Below are 26,165 nucleotides of genomic sequence, written 5' to 3'. Positions count from 1 at the left end.
ATACATAAATAATATGGCGGGGTTTAACATGTTAGCAGGATCCCAACCCTCCCATAACCTGCGACAGTGGTATAACAGTACAAAATAAGAACGAACTATAAAAATCAGTTGAAAAAGGCTTTAACAAAAATACAAGTGGACGTGGCCGGGTACTTGTACATCCCGTCAACAAAAAGACACTAGGAACAGATCTGAGAGTATTTGCAGTTATCTGAAAGCTAGTTCAAAGCCACTAATTAAAAAATCATGCATCTAAGACTTAACTAGATCTTCAGTTCCCCCTTTTCGCGTATCAGGGGAGTGAGGTTTTCCCCTACTATTAACTACATAAATAAATATATCGGAGTTGGATAACACTACCCACCCTCTTTGGTCGCAACACTTTCTCTCCTTGTATCACTCATCTGAGTTTTTTTTAAATGAATTTTGTCGCAGAAATATACAGTCAAAATTTCACATAGAATGAGAGCAGTATGAAAGCCAAACTAGTAAAAAATCTAAGACAATGTGTGACATTCTTGTCCTGCTTGTGCATGTCTTTGTCAAATTGTCTAATTTTAAAAACATAGTACATTAGGTGTTTTGTTTGAAACTTGACACTTATTTTTCATTTAAAGATTGTCTTCAAGAAGAAGAAAAATCTTTAAATTTAATTTATTTTAAAAAAGGTGGTTCATTGAAAATGCTAGATACTAAAAAAATCGTATTGTCTTGATACCGACTGTTATTTGATATCAATGTGTTAGTTGTTTTTTTGTATTTAGTCTTGGTGACTGAGGCTTATAGGGCTATAAAGATAATTATATCGTAATAGTATTGTAATGTCTTAATGGCATGATTGTTGACCAAATCATTAGACCGCCGCTTTAAAAAAAAGTTGGGGTATACTGTTTTATCTCTGTCTGTCCGTCCGTCTAACCGTCCATCCATCAGTTCGTCCGTCCTCCCATAAATATTTTCTTTGCATCATTTTCATGAACTACATTACAAGGATTTCTGAAAGGTTTAGTGAAGTCGGCTATGTCGTGTTATGCTTTTTCAAATTTATTACTCATTACATGACAGCCAAGTGGAAAATTGTCGGCACATTTTTCCCAGGAACTACAATACAATGATTTCTCAAATTTGATTTCAAGATTTATATAAGTCAGTTATACTGTGTGGTGCTTTTTTAGATTCATAACTCAAACGCTTCCTGTCTACTGAAATGTTTGGGCGTTATGTTATCATCAGTAGCTCGTACCATCAATGGTTGTTCTTGATTTATATGCTCTTTAAAGATCCTTTAATTTGGAAAATGACATATTCTTTTCTGTTATATTCTATATACAGATTTTGAATTGAGTATATAATGAGTATATAGAAAGTATTCGAACAACCTTAGCCTTATGTTATATATACGGAGTTATTTCTTAAAATATGTTATTAAATATCTAAACGTAATAATACAGACAGACAAATTTTATTTTACCCTGATACCCTGGTACTTGACTTGATAAGTGTCGGACTTATGGGTTGTCGGAGTATTGGGCTGTCGGAGCAATGGATTGTCGGACTATTGGGTTGTCGGACTAATGGGTTGTCAGTCCAATGGGATGTCAGACTAATGGGCTGTCGGAATAATGGCGTGTAACCGATGTTTAGACGAGTTGTATATATATATGTATAGACAGTGTTGAAATTAATTAAGCTACAGTAACTGTTACTTTTGTGCAATTAGTTAATACAATTATAAGAACATATTAAGAAGAAATAAGAAAGTTTCCTTACCTTGTATACAAGTCCTGAATTGTATCATTATCATATGTTATAAGTTTAGAGTCATCTGGAATTGTTAAATGTGTTTCATCCATCTAAAAAAAAACGACTAAAATGATAGTTTAAAATATCAATTCTAAGTTTTTAAAATTACGAAATAATGGCAATTTTTATTAAATAATACTACACAATAGATTTTATAAAAGGTAGGTAATAACAACTGTAGACCAGAAATATACACTGAAGGTCAACCCCACCAAAATCAATTGTTAATATTAATTTCAAATTAAAGAAATGTAAACGAAGCAACCAAAAGTATTAGTGTGAACATCATATTCAATGGTCAGTAAAGGTTGCCTAAGAGAGTTGCTATCGCAGATTTTACAATTTAGAAACTAACACTAAATGTCAATACTTACAAATCAAGATATGTCATTGGCGACCAAGTTAATGTTGCTACATTTGATCAAAATTAGGGAATATATAGCGAATGATATTTTGTCGGTTAATTTCAATTCGGTGGTTTCAGTTCGATTAATGGGGGGCGTATTGGTTTTAGGGACTTTCATTTTAAGATTGGAGATAATGAAAACAATATAAAAAAAACCATTACTTTAAAAAATAATTCAATAGATTCCTGCAGATGCTGTCGCTAAATATACATCAAATAAACTACTGCAGATGCTGAAATGCAAAAACTCCATCTTTGGCTAAACAAAAAATCGCCTTGATAAAAAAAAAAATGAAAGGTTTACAATGGCATTATGTCTGAGATACTTTAAGAAAACTTCACTAAATTCAGTCCAATTCAGGTTCAGCGGATTTAGTATAGCTATATGATGCCAACCTATCTTTCACATGCATGACAAAGCAAATTTTCGCAAAAAGAAACCCAAAAATATTTTTGAAAAAACATTATATGACAGCTGCACCATACATAAACCATCAGGTACAAAATCTTCGAAAGTTTTTTATGTGAATACCAGAAGTTTTCATCCTGGTTGCAGAATTGAGTTTTTATGGAAGGTCCAAAATGATTCAGAGCAAAGAAATAATGGGGCAATGGCATATGTAAATAAACTCCTCATAGAAACCAGGATTGAAATTTTGTACGACAGACGCGCGTTTCGTTTACAAAAGACTCATCAGTGATGCTCGTATAAAAAAAGAGAAATGAACCAGGTAAAGTAGGAAGTTAAAGGGAATTGAGTACCCAAAATTCCATAAAGTTTTCTCAAAATGCAGATAAGGTATTCTATTCCTTTGGTAGAAATCCTTAGTAATACATGTACGTTGTAATGTTCAGTAGGATTTATAAATATGTAACAATTGTACATTGTTGAAGTCAGATATTTACTTCTAGGTACCTTTTCTGGTTTGATCGTAATGTTAGATTGCTGCGTTATCGATGTATGTTCCACATTTTGTGTCACTCATATACATTTAAGATACTGTTATTCTACCAAAGAGTCTCATTCGATTGATGTCTATTTCAGTGGTAGAGCTCTACGTTAACACTTTTTATCTTAGTAAAACTCCATAATTAAAAGTATTCACTACATTTTAAAGGAAGCATTGTTAAAAACAAACCTTTTTCGATGTATCCCTGCAGTCCTTATGCATCTAAAACATTAAAGATAAATCTGAATGAGAATTTGAAGAAAAAAATCCGACCTTAAAGCTTAAATCATTATCAATAAAACTTGTTATTCTTACAACGTAAAATGTGTCCTTTTCGTTTATTTGTATTTCTGAGTGTTTATTAATGTTGTGTCGTAGTTCTCATCTTGTATCTAATACGTTTCCCTCAATTTTATTTTGTTACCCCGATTTGGTTTTTTTCCCATCGATTTACGAGTTTTGAAAAGCGGTATACTACTGCTGCCTTTATTGTGTGTATCTAATCACTTTAACTGCAAAACATAAAAAAACAAATTCTAAATATTTTACTTATTTTAAAAGATTTTTATGACTGACAGCGTATTATATTTGAACCTAGTTTCTGATAATAAAGTTATTTTTAACATTTGTAATTACGGAAGGCAACCACATCGAATTTCTTATTTTAAAAATAACATAAGGGTAACACTCCGCAACAAACAAAATTCTATTTTTAGAATTGTTTTGTTGTTATCTCCTTCTTCAATATGGATATCCTGATATTATTGTCGATTATAATTTCAGATATTCTTTTAATGTAACGTTGTTATTATAGTTATTATTTCAAATATCCTTTTGTAATTGTCGGTTATAATTTCAGATATCATTTTTACATTGTAGGTTAAAGTTTAAATATACTTTAAACATTGTCGGTTATAATTTCAGATATCTTTTTAATATCGTAGGCTAAAATTTAAATATACTCTAAACATTGTCGGTTATAATTTCAGATATCTTTTTAACATTGTAGGTTAAAGTTAAAATATACTTTAAACATTGTCGGTTATAATTTCTGATATCTTTTTGACACTGTCGGTTCTAATATCTGCGTTTCTATTTCCTTTTAAAAAATCAAGTTAAACAATGGCAACGTTAATTTCTGTAAATTGAAAAAAATATCTGTTTTGAAATTCAACATGAGGTTTTAAGTTGTATGTTTTCTAAACGATCAATTTAGTGACCAGATTTTCAATAATATCGGTGAAAACAAAATCTTACGAAATGTAAATAAAGACATCCGGTTACAAGTCCATGGGCACAATTCCATTCTTCTCTTGACCAAAATAATCTAAATCCTTCTTCATAAATTGCCCTGTAATGGCGTAAGGCGGCTTTATATTCTATGCTTCCTCCTGACATGTAGTTCGTCCGTATCAAAACCTGTTGAAATTTCTCTAAAACAGCGGACTTTAAAACTGTGTCCATGACTTGCTTTGTTATAGCACCAGCGTCAATGATAAGTACATCTTCTGTTCCCTGAGAGTAAAAACAATCCACATGAAGAAGGATCATAATACAATGTAAATGTTTAGGACGAAGGGGTATAAGCACTGTTCAACATGAAGTGTCATACGAACTGTTCAACATGAAGTGTATAAGAAACATTCAACATGGAGAGTCATAAGATATGTTAAACATGTAGTGTATAAGAAACATTCAACATGAAGAGTCATAAGATATGTTAAACATGAAGTGCATACGAACTATCCAACATGAAGTGGCTTAAGGAATGTTCAACATGAAGTAACATACGAACAATCCAACATGAAGTGTCATAAGAAATGTTCAACATGAAGTGGCATACGAACTATTCAACATGAAGTGTCATAAGAATATTTAACATGAAGTGTCATAATAAATGTTTAACTTTATGAAGTGTCATAAGAAATGTTCAACATTTTGTTTCATAAAAAATATTCATCATGAAGTGTCATAAGATATGTTTAACACGAACTGTAATAAGAAATGTTTAACATGAAGGTTAACAAGAAATGTTCAACATGAGGTATCGTATGAAATGTTCAACATAAAGTGTCATCAGAAATGTTGAACATGAATTGTGATAACAAATATTCAACATTAATTGTCGTAAGAAATGTTCAACATGAAGTGTCATACTAAATGTTCAACATGAAGTGTAATAAGAAATGTTTAACATTAAGTTTCATAAGAAATGTTCATGATAAAATGTCATACGATTTGTTTAACACGAAGTGTTATAAGGAATGTTTAACATATAGAGTACCAAGAAATGTCCAACATGAGGTGTCGTATGAAACGTTCAACATAAAGTGTCATCAGAATGTTTAACATGAAGTGTAATAAAAAATATTTAACATCAAGTGTCGTAAGAAATGTTCAACAAGAAGTGTCATACTAAATGTTCAACATGAAGTGTAATAAGAAATGTTCATTATGAAGTGTCATAAGATATGTTTAACACGAAGTGTAATAAGGAGTTTTTAACATGTATTGTACCAAGAAATGTTCAACATGAGGTGTCGTATGAAAAGTTCAACATAAAGTGTCATCAGAAATGTTTAACATGAAGTGTAATAAAAAATATTCAACATGAAGTGTCGTAAGAAATGTTCAACTTGAAGTGTCATACTAAATGTTCAACATGAAGTGTAATAAGATATGTTCATTATGAAGTGTCATGAGATATGTTTAACTTTAAGTGTTATAAGAAATGTTTAACATGTAGTGTACCAAAAATGTTCAACATGAGGTGTCGTAAAAAATGTTCAACATGACGTGTCATGAGAAATGTTCATCATGAAGTGTCAAAAGAAATGTTCAACATGAATTGGTAAAAGAAATGTCAAATGTTGAGTGTCATAAAAAATGTCCAAAATAAAGTGGCATACAAACTATTCAACATAAAGTGTCATAAGAAATGTCAAGCATGAAGTGAAAAAAATGTCCAACATGAAAGATCGTGAAAATGCTTACAGGAAGGATCATAATAATTAAGGTAGTGATAATGTTAAACATCAAGGTCATGATAATGTTTAACATTAAGATAATGATAATGTTTAACATTCAGATAATGATAATATTTAACATTACTATCATGATAATGTTTAACATAAAGATCATGATAATGTAAGGTCATGTTAATACTTAAAAATAAAGTAATGATAATGTAAACATTTTTGGCGTGATACTGCTTAACATTAGGGTTATGGTAATTATTATTGTAAAGGTCATGACAATGTTTCACATAAACAGTCATCAAAAGAAGGATTACAATGTTGAAATAAAACATCGTAAAAAATGTTCAACATGATAATGTCCAAAAGAAGAATCATGATAATGTTCAACATGAAGGATAATAATATTGCATAAAGAAGGATCATGATAATCCAAAAGAAGGATCATGATAATCTAAAAGAAGGATCATGATAATCTTGATAATTTTCAACATGAGGGATCATGATAATGTCAAAAAGAAGGATCATGAAAATGTTTAAAATGATGGATCATGAATGAAAATATTCGAAAGAAGAATATGATAATGTTAAAAGGAGGTATAATGATCATGTCCAAAAGAAGGATCATGATAATGTTCACAATGAGGAATCATGATAATTTTCAACATAAGGGATCATGATAATGACCAAAAGAAGGATCATGAAAATGTTTAACATGAGGAATCATGAATGAAAATATTCGAAAGAAGAATATGATAATGTTAAAAGGAAGTATTATGATCATGTCCAAAAGAAGGATCATGATAATGTTCACAATGAGGAATCATGATAATGTTCAACATGTTGGGTCATGATAATGTCCAAAAAAAGGATCATGGTAATGTTAAAAAAAAGGATCATGATAATGTCCAAAAGAAGGATCATGAAAATGTTAAAAATGAGGGATCATGAATGAAAATATTCGAAAGAAGAATATGATAATGTTAAAAGGAAGTATAATGATCATGTCCAAAAGAAGGATCATGATAATGTTCACAATGAGGAATCATGATAATTTTCAACATGAGGGATCATGATAATGTCCAAAAGAAGGATCATGAAAATGTTTAACATGAGGAATAATGAATGAAAATATTCGAAAGAAGAATGTGATAATGTTAAAAGGAAGTATTATGATCATGTCCAAAAGAAGGATCATGATAATGTTCACAATGAGGAATCATGATAATGTTCAACATGTTGGGTCATGATAATGTCCAAAAAAGGATCATGGTAATGTTCAAAAAAAGGATCATGATAATGTTTAACATGAGGGGTCATGGTAATGTCCAAAAGAAAGATCATGCTAATGTTCAACACGAAGGACCACGATAGTGTCCAAAAGAAGAATCATGAGAAGGTCGAAAAGAAGAATCATGATAACTTTTAAACATAAGGGATCATGATAATGTTCAACATTAGGGATCATTATAATGTTCAAAAGAAAGATCATGATAATGTTCCACATTAGAGATCATGATAATGTTCAAAAGAAGGATCATGATTATGTCCAAAAGAAGGATTATGTTAACGTTCAACATGAGAGATCATGAAAATAAAAAAAAAGGATCATGATAATGTAAGCATGAAATTTTTAAAAGAAGGATCATGATATTGTTCAACATGAGTGATCATGAAAGGTATTCGAAAGGTATTCTAAAGAAAACTCTATAATATTCAAAAGAAGGATCATGATAATGTCCAAAAGAAGAATTATGCTGATGTTTAACATGAGGGATCATGAAATATTTAATAGAAGGATAATGATAATGTTCAACAGTAAGATCATTATAATGTTCAAAAGAACACACTATAATATTCAAAAGAAGGATCATGAGAATGTTCAACATGAGAAATCATTATAATGTCCAAAAATAGGATCATGATAATGTACAAACGAAGGATCATGATAATGTTCAAAGTAAGGATCATGATAATGTTCAAGGAAAGGATCATGATAATGTTCAAGGAAAGGATCATGAAAGATTATGACAATGACCAAAGGAAGGATTATGATAATGTTTATCATTAAGGACAATAAGAAATGTGAAACATGAAGGATCGTTATAAAGATAATAAATGTTTCAACACTAGAGATTATAAGAAATGTCCAACATGAAGGAGCATCATGAAGATCGTAAGAAATGTTTCAACACGAAGGATCATAAGAAATGTTTCAACATGAAAAATCATATGAAATGTTTCAACATGGCGGATCATATCAAATGTTCAACTTGAAGAATCATAAGAAATGTTCAACTTGAAGAATCATAACAAATGTTCAACATGAAGATCATAAGAAATGTTCAACATGAAGAACCATAAAAAATGTTTCAACATGGAGGATTATAACAAAAATTTCAACATGGCGGATCATAAGAAATGTTTCAACATGAAGAATCATAAGAAATGTTTCAACATGGCGGATCATATAAAATGTTCATTATGAAGAATCATAAGAAATGTTCAACATGAAGAATCATAAGAAATGTTTAACATGAAAATCATAACAAATGTTCAACATGAAGAATCATAAGAAATGTTCAACATGAAGGATCATAAGAAATGTTCAACATGAAGGATCATAAGAAATGTTTCAACATGAAGAATCCTAAGAAATGTTCAACTTGAAGAATCCTAAGAAATGTTCAACATGAAGATCATAAGAAATGTTCAACATGAAGATCATAACAAATGTTCAACATGAAGATCATATCAAATGTTCAACATGAATAATCACAACAAATGTTCAACATGAAGAATTATAAGAAATGTTCAACATGAAGAATCATAACAAATGTTCAACTTGAAGAATCATAAAAAATGTTCAACATGAAGAATCATAAGAAATGTTCAACATGAAGAATCATAAGAAATATTCAACTTGCAGAATCATAAGAAATGTTCAACATGAAGAATCATAAGAAATGTTCAACTTGAAGATAATAAGAAATGTTTCAACATGAAGAATCATAAGAAATGTTCAACTTGAAGAATCATAACAAATGTTCAACATGAAGAATCATAAAAAATGTTCAACATAAAGAACCATAGGAAATGTTCAACTTGAAAAATTATAAGAAATGTTCAACATGAAGAATCATAAGAAATGTTCAACTTGAAGAATCATAAGAAATGTTTCAACATGGAGGATTATAACAAATGTTTCAACATGAAGGATCATAAGAAATGTTTCAACATGAAGAATCATAAGAAATGTTCAACATGAAGAATCATAAAAAATGTTCAACATGAAGAATCATAAGAAATGTTCAACTTGAAGATCATAACACATGTTTCAACATGAAGAATCATAATGAAGATCGTAAAAAATGTTTTAAGTAAAACTTACCGTTTTGGTTTTAAGTTTATCGAGAAGTTTAATCAAATCAGTCTCCTGACCCGTTGATTCACTGACTTTTTTTTGAACTACTATCTGTTTACTAAAAGTCCAACCTATGCTTTGTCTAAAAAAAAGAGCATTCGTTTAAATTTTGATAACCAATTTTGATAACCAATTATCACACTTTAAATTGTTCATAATTATGATTGGTTCGATTTCACTGTAGATGTACGTTACGTCTACGTTTTCCCGACTCATAAGTCAGCACTTTTTGACAGGAAATATCATTGATATGATAATGTTCTGCAAATTAACTGTTCATAAACTATTGAATTATTTGAAACACTTACGGTTCCCTTTCCCCAGGCATAGATTACTTTACTCACATTTGGTACAACCTTTCGGAATTTTTGGTTTTGGATGCTCTTCAAAATCGTTTTTGATTTGGTCGTTCAACTGTTTTGATTCGAGCGCCTTTGCTGAGTCTTATGTAGACGAAGCTCGCGTCTGGCGTATCAAATTATAATTCTGATATTTTTTATGAGAATTTCAACTACTATGTTGATGCCACCATTGGTGGTCACCGAGAGTATCAACGGCTCAGAAGTTCGAATATATTTCTCATATATTTGAATATAAATATGGCTAACTTTGAAACTTTTGTTGTAGATCATAAAATTTCAAGTTTGTTAGAGGGAACTACTTTTTTCGCCACTTTGATTTGAATTGTTTTCTTTTTTCTACAAGATGTAAAGTCCTTTGGCCTGTCTGTTCAAATTATAGAAGCCAATTTATGACAATGAAGATAAATACATCATTATAATTCAAAAAACGCAGAACCGAAGGGTCGAATGGCGCATGGAAGTATAGTCATCCATTGACTTCGTCGGCAGGAAACATTAACTAAAACGGGGCGTCCGCTTGGTTGTGTAGGATTTATGTATAAAATGTAGTCACTTCCATTTGGATTGGGATCAGTATTTTGACTAAATGCTAGTTTCTTTACGCCCACTGAAATTAGTGTATGCATATTCTGAGCGATCATTTTTTCGTCGCTTAACACACAAAAAGAAAACTTTATGTTTCTTTGATTCTAAATACATTGCTTAAATTCTAAATCTATTCCAAAAAAAGGGATTTTTGTTATTCTGATCTGTGAAGGTGAAAATTTTTAGACTATAGTTGGAGAAATGATTGTGAAATAGATTTTAGCAAAATCTGGATATCATTTGAAAAGAAACAAGTTTATTAAATTAGTTGACAAGTTTAAAACTTTTATTCACACTCAACAAAAAACTGTTAAAACTGTAAATTACTTGTTGACCTTTCGAGAAATGAAGTATGACAAAATTGATATATATCTATATCTATAGAACATACCTTATATTATAGCGTTCCACATTTGCCCTAAGCTTCAGTCTCACACTCTTCTCGTTCACATCATCGTTGACGGAACTGCAACAAAAATATACTGTTTTCAAAACTTTTCACAGAAAAGAAACGGAAATTTATAGCAACTGAAATACTTTCGCAAAATCCGTATTGTTTTAGTTTAGCCGATTACAGAATAAACTTTCTTTTTTATGTAAATATTGTTTACCCTGCAACATTTTCATTGCCTTAATGACAATAAAAATTAAAGTCCAGGGTCGAATAAACTGCTTCAACTGCAAGCTGTTAATCTTACAACTACTTAAAGACGCGTCATGTACAAAATTTAGCTCTTAAGTGATAAGTTATAAACATTTCGTTATACTCAACACACTAGCAGTGATAGACTGTAAGACCGATTTGGATAATGAAATACGGTAAGTTGGACTTTCACAACCGTCCACACTATTGCAGGAAACTGATTTTTAATTCTTACTGTAAATACCTTTGTTATTGTAATATCAAAATAATATAGATTGACAGTTATATCACAATTTTTTCCTTGTTGTTATCAATCACGCAAAAAAACCACCTCTGCATGTCGGTCTAACATACAGCAGTACATGTTCTTATCTGCATAGTTTCATATTTTAGCACGGTCTAAAGCAATGAACAATCAATCAATTAATCATATGTTACCCCAATAACTCCAATAAAAATACATCAACCGATCTGATTAAGCCAGAAATTGGAAAACCATTCACCTAATTACAGTAACTAATAGTTTTGAAAAACAACTTTCATCGAAATTGCCCATTGAGTTTGTATTATGTTATATCCTATGAGGTTTATTTCGTCATATTTATAAATGAAAAGTTAACAAATCTTCGAAATTTAAATAGATCAGCTTCGCTGTATTTGACAAAATCTTCCGAAATTTTGGGCAAGTCTTTTTTTAATAGAGGAAACGTATGTATGGCGTGTGTATGAAGTATAAAATTTTAAATTAAAGTATCTTTGATAAGTTCCCCCTCCCTTCCAAATTCCTTTCCTAACCTGATAGCATATATCATTGTATTTGCATTTGGTGTGTAGCATCCACTTTGACAAAAAGTCCATCCATTCTGAACACTTCCGTGACGACCGTGCAGTGGACAGTATGTCTGTAGTGTACTCCCATATCTACAATATAATAAAAACACAAATTAGTATAGGTAAAGAAAATGTACCCCTATAAAGCTTCAAGATAGAGATGAAAGAAAAGTAATACATTTCAGTTAAATATACACCCTGTATATCACATTGCCTCACATTCTCATTAAGAAAAAAATTACCCACCTAACTAAATGGGCATTTAAAAAGTCAGAATGTGAATATATCTGTTCAAACTCTTTTAGGTCATTTTTTTGTAGCAATAAACAAAAAACTATGTCAATTGGACATGCTTTGATACTATACATACCCTTGAATTTTTGCTAGATAACATTTTTGTTCGCTTTGGTGATTCCGTATATCGTCAGGTTATCGGAATTCCTATGGGGACTAACTGTGCACCACTTATTGCGCACCTGTTTTTGTATTGCTATGAGATACAATTTATGACAAAAACCAACAAAGACCAATCGAAACAACATCTAATAAAAACAAATTTAATAATCCTTTTAGATATTTGGATGACATTTTGGCTCTTAATAATGACGACTTCAGTATGTATACTAAAGAAATTTATCCTGTTGAACTTACTTTAAATAAAGCTAATACTAACAATGACCACTGCCCTTTTCTCGATCTTGATATTTATATCACCAACGGAAAGCTTAATACTAAAAGTTATGATAAAAGAGATGATTTTTCATTTCCTATCGTTAATTATCCATTTTTAGATGGTGACGTTCCCTTGTCACCATCTTACGGTGTTTATATATCCCAACTTGTACGATTCGCTCGTGTATGCAACAATGTTTTAGATTTTAACGAGAGAAATTTATGTATTACTGAAAAATTATTACACCAGGGTTTTCGATATCACAAACTGGTCAAAACAATTACTAAATTTTATCATCAGTATATAATGACATCATTCGTAAATATAGCTCAACATGTAGACTTCTAATACGTTTAGGTATTTCACATCCAATTTTTTATGGAAATATTCTTTATAAAGCATAAAAATGTCAGTATTCACCTCAGAAACTAACAAAACCTTTAGATAGGCTTATGAAAAAGGGATATAGTTACGATACTGTTGTCAGGTCATTGAAGATTGCATAGTTGGCGTTAATATTGATTCACTTATAGGGTCTTTGCATCGGAACTAAACACATTTATTCAAAACCAGTTGTTGGTATGACACGGGTTATGTTCTTCTCATATATGCTATGATGATATGATACTTAACCCCAAAACGGGAAGGATTGTGCCTGATATTCATATGATGAAATCATAATCTTTCAATCAGTTTAATTGAAGTATGGAGCTGGCCTGTCAGTTAACTGCTAGTTGTCTATTGTTATTTGTGTATAATTGTCATTTTGTTTGGTAACATCTTCTGACATCAGACTCGGACTTCTCTTGAATTAATTTTAAAATCTACGTATTGTTAAGCGTTTACTTTTCTACATTGGCTAGAGGTATAGGGAAAGGTTGAGATCTCATAAACATGTTTAAACCCGTCGCATTTTTGCGCCTGTCCCAAGTCAGGAGCATCTGGTCTTTGTTAGTCTTGTATTATTTTAATTCTAGTTTCTTGTGTACAATTTGGAAATTAGTATGGCGTTCATTATCACTGAACTAGTATATATTTGTTTGTGGGCCAGCTGAAGGACGCCTCCGCATGCGGGAATTTCTCGCTACATTTGAAGACCTGTTGGTGACCTTCTGCTGTTGTTTTTTATAGTCGAGTTGTTGTGTCTTTGATACATTTCCCATTTCCATTCTCAATTTTATTTGCAACCTTTTGGAGATCGTGGCAATACTTAATAAGTAGTTGAACACAAGTTTTAACACTTAAACATAATGTACATAGTCCAACAAATGAAGTCATGGTCAGATCCTTAAAAGACAGACGAAAATTCACAGACTTAAATTCCTTATATACAAAAATGTTTTCTACCATAGTACTTAGTACCTTTATTGAAAGGCTGTCCAAATATTATTTAGATGTTTTAATATGTGATAGAGATCAGGAAACGTTAATCATTTGTATTTTCAGCATACGGCATTCACTGTCATCAATTACCCAAGATAATAATTCCTAGTCTGAAAAGTCCTGAATTGACTGCTAGTGAATTGTCTGAACAGTACTAAACTGACTGCAAGTGAATTGTTTGAACAGAACTTAATAGACTGCAGGTGAATTGTCTTAATAGTACTAAATTAACTGCAAGCGAATTGTCTTTATAGTACTAAATTGACTGCAAGTAAATTGTCTTAACAATACTATATTGACTGCACGCGAATTGTCTTAACAGTACTAAATTGAGCTTTAACAGTACTAAATTGACTGCAAGCGAATTTTTTTAACAGTACTAAATTGACTGCAAGCGAATTGCCTTAAAAGTACTAAATTGACTGCAAGTGAATTGTCTAAACAGTACTAAATTGACTGCAAGTGAATTATCTTAACAGTACTAAATTGACTGCAAACGATTTGTCTTAGCAGTACTAAATTGACTGCAAGCGAATTGTCTAAACAGTACTAAATTTACTGCAAGTTAATTGTCTGAACAACACTGAATTGACTGTTAGTGAATTGTCTGAACAGAACTGAATTGACTGCAAGCAAATTGTCTGAACAGAACTGTTTTGACTGCTAGTGAATTGTCTGAACAAAACTGAATTGTCTACAAGTTAAATTGTCTGAACAGAATTAAATTGACTGCTAGTAAATTATCTGAACAGTCCTGAATTGACTGCTAGTGAATTGTCAGAACATAACTAAATTGACTGCTAATGAATTGTCTTTATAGTACTAAATTGACTGCAAAGGAATTTTCTTAACAGTACTAAATTGACTGCAAGCGAAGTGTCTTAAAAGTACTAAATTGACTGCAAGCGAATTGTCTAAACAGCACTAAATTTACTGCAAGTTAATTGTCTTAATAGTACTAAATTGACTGCTTGTGAATTGTCTTAATAGAACTGAATTGACTGCAAGCGAATTGTCTGAACAGAACTAAATTGATTAAACTCGAATTGTCTGATCAGAACTGAATTGACTGTAAGTGAATTGTCTGAACAGAACTGTATTGACTGAAGGCGAATTGTCTGAACAGAACCGAATTGACTACAGGGAATTGTCTGAACAGAACTAACCTGACTACAATTGAATTGTCTAAACAGTACTAAATTGACTGCAAGTTAATTGTCTTAATAGTACTAAATTGACTGCTAGTGAATAGTCTGAATAGAACTGAATTGACTGCAAGCAAATTGTCCGAACAGAACTGAATTGACTGCACGTGAATTGTCTTATCAGAACTGAATTGACTGTTAGTGAATTGTCTGAGCAGAATTGAATTGACTGCAAGCGAATTGTCTGAACAGAACTGAATTGACTGCTAGTGAATTTTCTGAACAGAACTGAACTGACTACAAGTTTTAAAATTGTCTGAACAACACTGAATTGACTGCTAGTGAATTGTCTGAACAGAACTGAATTGACTGCAAGCAAATTGTCTGAACAGAACTGTATTGACTGCTAGTGAATTGTCTGAACAAAACTGAATTGACTGCAAGCAAATTGTCTGAACAGAACTGTATTGACTGCTAGTGAATTGTCTGAACAAAACTGAATTGTCAACAAGTTAAATTGTCTGAACAGAATTGAATTGACTGCTAGTAAATTATCTGAACAGTCCTGAATTGACTGCTAGTGAATTACCAGAACATAACAAAATTGACTGCTAGTGAATTGTCTTTATATTACTAAATTGACTGCAAGCGAATTGTCTTAAAAGTACTAAATTGACTGCAAGCGAATTGTCTAAACAGTACAAAATTTACTGCAAGTTAATTGTCTTAATAATACTAAATTGACCGCTTGTGAATTGTCTAAATAGAACTGAATTGACTGCAAGCGAATTGTTTGAACAGAACTAAATTGACTAAACGTGAATTGTCTGAACAGAACTGAATTGACTGAATGTGAATTGTCTGAACAGAACTGAATTGACTGCAAGCGAATTGTCTGAACAGAACCGAATTGACTGCAGGGAATTGTATGAACAGAACTGAACTGACTACAAGTTAAATTGTCTGAACAGAACTGTATTGACTGCTAGTGGATTGTCTGAACAGAACTGAATTGACCACAAGTGATATTGTCTGAACATAATTGAATTGACTGCTAGTAAACTATCTGAACAGTCCTGAATTGACTGCTAGTGAATTGGCAGAACAGAACTGAATTGACTGCAAGCAAATTGTCTGAACAGAACTGTACGGACTGCTAGTGAATTGTCTGAACAAAACTGAATTGACTACAAGTGAAATTGTCTGAACATAATTGAATTGACTGCTAGTAAACTATCTGAACAGTCCTGAATTGACTGATAGTGAATCTTCAGAACAGAATTAAATTGACTACAAGCGAATTGTCTTAATAGTACTAAATTGACTGCAAGTACATTGTCTGAACAGAATTGAATTGGCTGCAAGCGAATTGTCTGAGCAGAACTGAATTGACTGCTAGTGAATTGTCTGAACAGAACTTAACTGAATACAAGTTAAATTGTCTGAACAGAATTGAATTGACTGCTAGTGAATTGTCTGAACAGAACTGAATTGACTGCAAGCAAATGGTCTGAACAGAACTGTATTGACTGCTAGTGAATTGTCTAAACAAAACTGAATTGACTACAAGTTAAATGGTCTGAACAGAATTGAATTGACTGTTAGTAAATTATCTGAACAGTCCTGAATTGACTGCTAGGGAATTGTCAGAACAGAACTAAATTGACTGCTAGTGAATTGTCTTTATAGTACTAAATTGACTGCAAGCGAATTTTTTAACAGTACGAAATTGACTGCAAGCGAATTGTTTGAAAAGTAATAAATTGACTGCAAGCGAATTGTTTTAACAGTACTTAATTGACTGCAAGCGAATTGTCTAAACCGTACTAAATTTACTGCAAGATAATTGTCTTAATAGTAGAAAAATGACTGCTATTGAATTGTCTGAATAGAACTGAATTGACTGCAAGCTAATTGTCCGAACAGAACTGAATTGACTGCAACTGAATTGTCTGATCAGAACTGAATTGACTGTAAGTGAATTGTATGAACAGAATTGAATTGACTGCAAGTGAATTGTCTGAACAGAATTGAATTGACTGCAAGAAAATTGTCTGAACAGAACTGAATTGACTGCTAGTGAATTGTCTGAACCAATTTGAATTGACTACAAGTTAAATTGTCTGAACAGAATTAAATTGACTGTTAGTAAATTATCTTAACAGTCCTGAACTGACTGCAAGTGAATTGTCAGAACAGAACTAAATTGACTGCTAGTGATTTGTTTTTATAGTACTGAATTGACTGCAAGCAAATTTTCTGAACAGTACTAAATTGACTGCAAGCGAATTGTCTGAAGAGTGATAAATTGACTGCAAGTGAATTGTCTAAACAGAACTAAATTGACTGCAAGTGAATTGTCTTAACAGTACTAAATTGACTGCAAGCGAATTGTCTTAATATTACTAAATTGACTACTAGTAAATTGTCTGAATAGAACTGAATTGACTGCTAGTGACTTGTCTGTACAAAATTGAATTGACTGCACGTGAATTGTCTGATCAGAACTGAATTGACTGTAAGTGAATTGTCTGAACAGAATTGAATTGACTGCAAGCAAATTGTCTGAACAGAACTGAATTGACTGCTAGTGAATTGTCAGAACATAACTAAATTGACTGCTAGTGAATTGTCTTAATAGTACTAAATTGACTGCAAGCGAATTGTTTTAATAGTACTAAATTGACTGCAAGTACATTGTCTTAACAGTACTAAATTGACTGAAAGTGAATTTTCTTAACATTAATAAATTGACTGCAAGTGAATTATCTCAACAGTACTAAATTGACTGCAAGTGAATTGTTTTAACAGTACTAAATTGACTGCAAGCGAACTGTCCTAACAATACTAAATTGACTGCAAGGAAATTGTCTAAACAGTACTACTAGTATATTGACTGCAAGTGAATTGTCTTAACAATACTAAATTGACTGCAAGCAAATTGTCTAAACAGTACTAAATTGACTGCAAGTTTATTGTCTTAATAGTACTAAATTGACTGCTAGTGAATTGTCCGAACAGAACTGACTTGACTGCAAGCGAATTGTCTGAACAAAACTGAATTGACTGCAAGTGAATTGTCTGATCAGAACTGAATTGACTGCAAGTGAATTGTCTGAGCAGAACTGAATTGACTGCAAGCGAATTGTCTGAACAGATCTGAAATGACTGCTAATGAATTGTCTGAACAGAACTGAACTGACAACAAGTTAAATTGTCTGATCAGAATTGAATTAATTGCTAGTGAATTGTCTGAACAGAACTAAATTGACTGCAAGCAAATTGCCTGAACAGAACTGAATTGACTACAAGTTAAATTGTCTGATAAGAATTGAATTGACTGCTAGAAAATTGTATGAACAGAACTAAATTGAGTGCTTGTGAATTGTCTGAACATAACTAAATTGAGTGCTAGTGAATTGTCTGAACAGAACTGAATTGACTTCAATGGATTAAACTAAAAGATTAACTAAAAGACTAAACATGACTGAATATTTTATTGTTCAAACTTTTCAGATGATGTTATTAAGATCGAGTTGACCGTTCAGGACTTAAATTTATTCACTAGTTTATGCCCCGTGTATCACAATGTCTTTTTTTTTAATTAGAAACATCATTTAGTTAAAGAACCTGTGTTAGCACTACCCCACATTGTCACAGGGCAAATAAAACCTCCCAAGTTTAAAGACTCATAACTCCTACAAAAGTCAAATGATAAAACAGTGTATATGCACATTAACTACAGATTTCAACCAAAAGTTCCATAGTTTAATATAATAAAATTGAGAATGGAAATGGGGAATGTGATAAAGAGACAACAATCCGACCATAGAGCAGACAACAAACAAAGGCCACCAATTAGTTTATCTGTATTTAAGAGCATAATTTGACAACAGCCAAATGTAACCAATGAGTCTATCTATTATATCTAAGAGCATAATCTGACAACAGCCAAAGGCCCAAATTAGTCTATCTATATTTAAGAGCATAAGCTGACAACAGCCAAAGGCCTCCAATGAGTCTATCTATATTTAAGAGCATAACTTGGACAGTTCTAAATTAATGCTATTATAATTTGGTTAAATTCTTTCACAAACCTTTTATATAAACATGCGATAACATTGTCTGGTAGTGTAGAAAACAGTTCCTCTGATGGGATAATAAATTGTCCTTTGTTGTCTAGATATGATTCTACCTAAAAACAATTAGACGTTATTGTTTAAAACTATCTTTGTGAATAGCAGAACATGCAGTGAAATCACATGACTTAATTAAAATAATTGTTAAAGAATTAAGAAAGTTTTTGTGTTTGTAAGACTGTCCCATACCTGCCAACTGTCACTATTTGTGGGGGATTTCCCACATGAAAGCTCCCAAATGGAAATTTTGAAAGAGCAATTTTGTCCACAATTTTAAACAAAGCAAATAATTTGTACAATGGCTATGAGCTTGTAAAAGTATGAAGAAGCAAATAAGCAACATTAAAATATATGTGAAGGCCTCCTTGAAGTTTTTTTTAGGAATAAATGAACCATCTTGCACGTAAAACCCCATGAGCATTTTGAAAAGTTGGCAAGTATGCTGCCCTTTTTCCCGATTTAAACATTCTTCATGACTTTTATCACAAGAAGTGTAGAAATGGATGTCGAGAGGGAATTATGATATTATCTTACAAAAGTCAACTTCGCCTCTTTATTTGAACTAAACTTTGATGTTACTCATTCTTTATTTTATTGTCGTTTCCTTGTAGTTTCTTGCTTTCACTGTATTTTTCACATCCTAAGTATAGACAGATTTAAGTTGAAGTTCTGTAAATAATTACCTTTTTACGAGTTTTCTCGTTTGAATTGTTTTACATTGTCATTTCAGTGCCTTTTCAAGCTGACTATGTGGTTTGGGCTTTGCTCGTTGTTGAAGGCCGTACGGTGACCTATAGTGGTTAATTTCTGTGTATTTTTGGTCTGTTGTGGAGAGTTGTTTCATTGGCAATCATACCACATCTTCTTTTTATATGTAAACTCTACATCTGATTGCATTCGTTATTTCTTGATGTTAACTGAGTACTTTTGTTGGTATTGACGACCGATAAGAAACTAAATAATTATCTTCTTACTGTAGCTAGACAATGTTTATCTCCTTTTAATTGATATTTGCGAACTTCATTTCCCTTTATTTCTGTTACGTCGTTTTTTGAATATATAAAGTTGGCTGTCTGCAATATACAAATATAAAAAATAAGTATATCAAAACAGAAACAAAAAAGTAGCAATTCACTGAAAGTATAATCTAAGTAATAATAATCGGTGATGAGTTTTTTCGGGACCTAAATATACAGAGTCTTTTTCAAGATTTTGAAGATAAAATAAGTCCCCATTTATAACAAAAAAGTTGTATGATTTAAAGCTTCTACTAAATGTTTGAAATGCTCAAAATTGGAAACGTTTTATGTTTACTTTCTCTAAGTAAGAGAATAGCTGTACTTCATATGTGGCAACATGAAGATAATGACAAAAAGCTAAATGAACTATTTCAGATCGACAAATATTCCTAACAATCAATTAACAAAACAAATTGTAATGAAATAATTATCATTTGTCGTTCCTGTGGACCATATTCTTAAACTGATAACTTTTTCTTGACCCCTTAAAGATTTCATAGTAATGTATCAGACATTTCAGCAAAACGTTTACTCCTCACTACCAATCAAAAAAAACGTATATATGTTGACCTATGTAGGCACTCTGTCCACTAAAGTAACGTCGTAATTTTACGACCTGCCGTCATACAATATTTAGTTTTGTATTGTCACTTGTTTTCGCAAGTGCAAATAGAATTACTGGGTTGAGTTAGAAATAAATTAGATGCAAAAATAAATGAATACTTAAAGAATTTTAACATAGTATTATATTTATTTTATTGATATACAATAAATGAAATTTGCGTTCTGTATATATATAAGGGAGCTACCATTTGATTTTTAGGGGGGGGGGGGGGGGGGGGGGGGGGGGGGGGGGCTAGGATGAAATTTGAAAAAAATAGGCAGGACAGGAGTTTTGAGTAAAAAAAAAGGCAGGATGAGACACTTGCAAAAATAAAAAGTCAGGACGACAATTTAGGTAAAAAAAGTCAGGATAAACTTTAAAAAAAAAAAGGCAGGACCGAACAGAGTGAAAAATAAAATGGCAGGACTGAGATTACAGCTGAAAAAAAATGCAGGACAAAATTTTTCATCCTAGCCCCCCCCCCCCCCCCCCCCCCCCCCCCATTAAAATCAAATGGTAGCTCCCTAATTAGTGAACCATACCTCATGTACATGTACAACTGATGCTTTAAGCGCATACGATACAGTTTTTATCCTGTATTTACAAGTTCATGAAAATTTGCATATAGGCTATTTTTTAACTGATTAAATCAAATATGTAATAAAAAATATACCTTCATGTGCTACTTTTTGAGTAAAATGAGGTCGAAATTTTGTCTATTTGCTCAAAATTCAGATTTTTGGCCGTAATTTATTTTTTGAAAGAAAGACATAACTTTTTTGTTATAAAAGATAAACACAATTTGTTTTTTGTTAAATAATCGGTAATTTCTGTATTTTATAAATATTCTAAAATGTATGCATTTTTTTTATTCAGAAATAAATCATATTGATCAAATGTTCATGAATTGAGGAAAAAATTTCATTTTACTGCATGTTTATCAAAAATTAAAAAAATCCTCTATTTACAGTTTATAAAATTTGGGTAACATAATCTCCCTGCAAAATGAAACAAAATGCCGTTTTGAAAAATAGGGGTCCATGAACTCGTTTTCAAATTAAATCAGTTTGAATGATAAAAATCAACCGAAAAATGCATCTTTTGCCGATATGTCACAGTTTGACGTCGCGAAAATAACAAATTACGTTAGCAACGTCATTACCTTCCCTGTAACTGTATCGTAATGAGGTAACGACGACTTCTTAACTAGGGTTCACTATAAATATTCACCATACAATTGTTTTATATTGAGGATAACATATGGAAATATTTGCAAATTGTGATCGCTGGAGCTTTAAAAAAAATACCTTAGGTCTGCATCCCTCAACTTCCGTCGCAGCCAAGAAAAAAAATACAAAGAAAAAAATACACTGTTATCACAGAGATATGTCCCTCCCTTTTGTAATTTTGATTATGCAAATATTGAAATCAAAATAGCAATACTTTAACATGTTTCATAAGTTATGCAAATATATAAAGTCAATGAACCATTGATGTATGTACATGGCTAAACAATCTCCTTCTAAATGAGATGTGCCAAAGCTAATACAACTGGATTAAATATTACAGTAAATGTCCCTAACGGTATAGAATATTTGTTCCAACAGGAACAGGTATTATGACATTATTTATAACAAAGTTTACATTGGAACATTCTGTTAGGTGGAACAAATATACGTTGACAGTTCCCTTTCAACAAACCTAACACAAACTTTAATTTGTTAACTATGTAAAAAGTTCAACTGCAATGAACTACAAAGAGGGGCGGGGCTTTATAATCTCTAGAAACGATACCAAATAACATTGACTAAAACATTAATGGTTCATCTTAAACTGACCTAATCACAAACTAATACATATGAACTAAGCAAAGGTTTCGAACTCAATTAGACCATGACTAGGTGAGCGATGCCGAATAATCTCCATGGAAATGAGATATGCCAATGCTTATACAACTGCATACCAAATATCATTGACCTCACTAATGGTTCCACATAAACTGACATAATCACAAACTTATATATATGTGAACTAAGCAAATTTTCAGTCAACATACCATGACTGAGGGGGCAGGACCAAATAATCTCCATGGACATGAGATGTGCCAATGCTAATACAACTGCATACCAAATATCATTGACCTATCACTTGTGGTTTACCATAAAGTAGATCTAAAAACAAACTAATACATTGTTGACGACGCCGCCGACGCCGCCGATGCCGGAAACAGCATACATATTTCTCGCTTGCAGACTTCGTCAAGGCGAGACAATAACTTACTGGTATTTTATCCTGTAAAAGTTATTGCAATCTTTTATTTCAGAGTTATAGAATTTCTTTAAACTATACATACACTGTCTGTTTCATCTTTTTTGTTGTCAAATCCGATTGGGAAATATATGGCAGCTAGGAGTGCAGTAGATATAACGCAGACAAGAGTGAATAAGGAAAGGCATGGTCGTCTTGCCATAGCCCTATAAAGTATAAGCATTCATATATTATTATTTAAAAGGCTTGCCATAGCCCTACAAAGTATCATTATTCATTTATTATTATTTAAAAAGGCTTGCCATAGCCCTACAAAGTATAATCATTGATATATAATTAATTTAAAAAAAAATTACAGTCAGAAATGAAATTGCCTAAAAGTGATATAATTTTTATAACATGAAATATATATCGACAGAGGCTTTTTATAGCGGAATGTCCTTGGGGCAAAAAAATAGGATATCTATCCTTATCCTCGCTTAACGGAAGGAAGGAAAGTATAATGACTATCCTAATCCTCGGTTTTAACAAAAGGAGGGAAAATAGAACGACTATCCTTATCCTGGGTTAACGGGTGGAGGAAAAATAGGATGACTATCCTTATTCTCGCTAAAAGGAAGGAGAAAAAATGTGATGACTATCCATACCCTTGCTAACGGAAGGAGGACAAATAAGATAACTATCATTATCCTCGCTAAACAGGAGGAGGGGAAAAAGAATGACTATCCTTATCCTCGCTTGACGGAAAGGAAAAAATATGATGACCACCCATATCCATGCTAACAGAAGGAGGACAAATAAGATGACTTTCATTACTCACTTAACGGAAGGAGGAAAATATGATGACTTCCCTTATCCTCACTTAACGGAAGGAGGGAAAATAAGATGACTATCCTTATCCTCGCTTAACAGAAGGAAGGAAAATATGATGACAATCGTATCCTTGCTTATTGGAAAGAGGAAAATATGATGACTATCCTTAACCTCGCTTAACGGAAGGAGAAAAAATATGATGACTTTCCTTACTCGCTTAACGGAAGGAGGAAAATAGGATGACTAACTTTATCCTCGCTAAATGGAAAGAGTAAAACATGATGACTATATATCCTTATCCTTGCTAAACGGAAAGAGGAAAATATGACGACTATCCTTATCCTCGCTTAACGGAAGGAGACAAAAATAGCATGACTATCCTTATCCTTGCTTAACGGAAAGAGGAAAAATAAAACGAGTATCCTTATCCTCGATTAACGAAAGGAGGAAAAATAGGATGACTAACCTTATCCTCGCTTAACGGAAAGAGAAAAAATAAAATGACTATCCTTATCCTCACTTAACAGAAGGAGGGAAAATAGGATGACATTCCTTATCCTCGCTCAACGAAGGAGGGAAAAAAGGGTGACTATCCTTATCTTCGCTTAACGGAAGGAGAAAAAATATGTTTACTATCCTTATTCTCGCTTAACAGAAGGAGGATAAATAGAATATCAATCCTTATCATCGCTTAACGGGAGGAGGGTAAATAGAATAACTATCCTTATCCTCAGTTAACGGAAGGAGGAAAAATATAATGACTATCCTTATTCTTGCTCAACGGAAGGAGGACAACTATAATTACTATCCTTATCCTCGCTTAACGGAAGGAGGAACAGTATGTTGACTATCCTTATCCCTTCTTAACAGAAGGAGGACAAATAGGATGGCTATCCTTATTCTCGCTTAATGGAAAGAGTAAAAAATATCATGACTATCCTTATCCTCGCTTAACGAGAGGAGGGGAAATATGATGAATATCCTTATCCTTGCATAACGGAAAGAGGAGAATATGATGACTATCCTTATCCTTGCTTAACGGAAGGAGGAACAATAGGATGATTATCTTCATCCTCGCTTAACGAAGGATGGAAAACAGGATGACTATCATTATCTTCGCTTAACGGAAGGAGGCAAAATATGGTGACTTTCCTTACTCGCTTAACGGAAGGAGGAAAAATAAGATGAGAAAATGTATTCTAACTAAATGGAAGGAGGGAAAATAAGATGACTAACTTTATCCTCGCTAAACGGAAAGAGGAAAATATGATGACTATCCTTATCCTTGCTCAACGGAAAGAGGAAAATATGATGACTATCCTTATCCTCGCTTAACGGAAGGAGGCAAACAATAGCATGACTATCCTTATCCTTGCTTAACGGAAAGAGGAAAAATATAATGACTATCCTTATTCTTGCTTAACGGGAGACGACAACTATGATGACTATCATTATCCTCGTTTAACGGGAGAAGATAAAATAGGATGACTATCCTTATCCCTTCTTTACAGAAGGAGGACAAATTGGATGACTATCCCAATACTCGCTAAACGGAAGGAGGGAAAATATGATGACTGTACTTATCCTCGCTTAACGGAAAGAGGAAAAATAGGATTACTATCATTATCCTCGCTAAACGGTAGAAGATAAAATAGGATGACTATCCTATCCCTTCTTAACAGAATGAGGACAAATATTATGACTATCATAATACTCGCTAAACGGAAGGAGGGGGAACATGATGACTGTACTTATCCTTGCTTAACGGGAAGAGGAAAATATGATAACAATCCATATCCTCGCTTAACGGAAAGAGGAAAAATAGGATGGCTATCCTTATCCTAACTTAACGGAAGGAGGGAAAATATGATGACTTACCTTATCCTCGCTAAACGGAAAGAGGAAAATAGGATGACTATACTTATCCTCGATTAACAGAAGGAGGACAAATGGGATGAATATACTTATCCTTGCTTAAAGGAAAGAGGAAAATATGATAACAATCCATATCCTCGCTTAACGGAAGGAGGAGAAATAGGATGACTATACTTATCCTAACTTAACGGAAGGAGGGAAATAGGATGACTGTACTTATCCTTTCTTAACGGAAAAAGGAAAATATGATAACAGTCCATATCCTCG

General features: G+C 32.3%; 1 protein-coding gene across 3 annotated transcripts in view; it reads right to left on the bottom strand.

Moving 5' to 3' along the window:
• Positions 1-26,165, bottom strand: part of LOC134689549 (uncharacterized) — a 34,758-nt gene that overhangs the window by 6,489 nt on the left and 2,104 nt on the right. For 2 of the 3 annotated variants that reach the window (XM_063549529.1, XM_063549532.1), the window contains exons 2-10: positions 23,296-23,416; positions 20,294-20,392; positions 19,278-19,375; positions 11,944-12,069; positions 10,897-10,971; positions 9,526-9,640; positions 4,417-4,674; positions 3,349-3,381; positions 1,771-1,853 (exon numbers count right to left, since the gene is read on the bottom strand). In XM_063549529.1, the coding sequence (XP_063405599.1) occupies positions 1,771-1,853; positions 3,349-3,381; positions 4,417-4,674; positions 9,526-9,640; positions 10,897-10,971; positions 11,944-12,069; positions 19,278-19,375; positions 20,294-20,392; positions 23,296-23,412 (1,004 nt within the window). In that variant the 5' untranslated portion in view covers positions 23,413-23,416. The remainder of the gene's footprint in view (positions 1-1,770; positions 1,854-3,348; positions 3,382-4,416; positions 4,675-9,525; positions 9,641-10,896; positions 10,972-11,943; positions 12,070-19,277; positions 19,376-20,293; positions 20,393-23,295; positions 23,417-26,165) is intronic. The other variant, XM_063549540.1, reaches the window with a different exon arrangement.

This window comes from Mytilus trossulus, chromosome 1 (genome assembly GCF_036588685.1).
Source record: "Mytilus trossulus isolate FHL-02 chromosome 1, PNRI_Mtr1.1.1.hap1, whole genome shotgun sequence".
NCBI lineage: Eukaryota > Metazoa > Mollusca > Bivalvia > Mytilida > Mytilidae > Mytilus > Mytilus trossulus.
This window is presented reverse-complemented; position numbering and strand designations above follow the sequence as displayed.